Source organism: Galeopterus variegatus, unplaced genomic scaffold (genome assembly GCF_000696425.1).
Source record: "Galeopterus variegatus unplaced genomic scaffold, G_variegatus-3.0.2 Scaffold6481, whole genome shotgun sequence".
NCBI lineage: Eukaryota > Metazoa > Chordata > Mammalia > Dermoptera > Cynocephalidae > Galeopterus > Galeopterus variegatus.
Window position 1 is genome coordinate 34,835 of NW_007732592.1, and position 754 is coordinate 35,588.

Genomic DNA, 754 nt, shown 5'->3' on the forward strand with positions numbered 1-754 from the left:
CCAGGGCTGCAGGCTTAGACAGTCATAAGTCGGGACAGGGGGCAGAGAGGTGAGTGATTAATGAGGGAAAAATTCTCAACAGAGACGGACTATACCATATTTGGGCAAAAGTGAAAATGGATTGGCCGAAGAGAGAAGTGCATGATCAGGAAGTATTCTTTTTTTATTAACTCCACCCCAGCAAAAGTGAAAGAAACTTCAGGATAACATGCAAGAACAAAGTGCACAGCAAAGTAAGACAGCTGTCTAGGCAGGGGATTTCCAACTCAACTGCTCGCATATAAGCCAGACGCAAGATCCTTCTTCTCTGTCTCTTGCTTCTGCTCTCTCAACTGCAAAGATGTCTCCCAACGCTTCCTGCCTCTGTGTAAGTTGGGATTTGATAAAGGGGATGGAGAAAGGAAAGACACTTCCAAGAGTTGGGGAAGATCTCAGGAGTTAATGAGGGACAGTGCTTGGGGAGGCCAGGTGGCTGTGAAGACATCTTCAAGGACAGAAGACAGGCATTGATACCTGCAGAATGGGAAGAGGGGTTCTCTGAAGAGAAGCTGGTCATTTAGACCCTGAGTTCTCTTTTGAATCTGACTTTGGACTGGCTGCTGTTTAGGATATATGGTAGGAAGTGGGGGTTGTTAGGTGCGGTGAGACAGAGAAAAGAGAGAGACCCGAGCCAGGTGCCATTTCAGCTAAGAAGATTTATTCCACCAGTGTGGAGGGGAGACTGAGTCAGATCAGCTCCTGCCCCCATACCGAC

General features: G+C 47.6%; 1 protein-coding gene across 1 annotated transcript in view; it reads left to right on the forward strand.

Annotated features, from left to right (window-relative positions):
* Positions 1–253: 253 nt before the first annotated feature.
* Positions 254–754, forward strand: part of UBD (ubiquitin D) — a 2,263-nt gene continuing 1,762 nt past the window's right edge. The window contains exon 1 of the mRNA XM_008590943.1: positions 254–367. Coding sequence (XP_008589165.1) covers positions 341–367 — 27 coding nt within the window. The 5' untranslated portion in view covers positions 254–340. The remainder of the gene's footprint in view (positions 368–754) is intronic.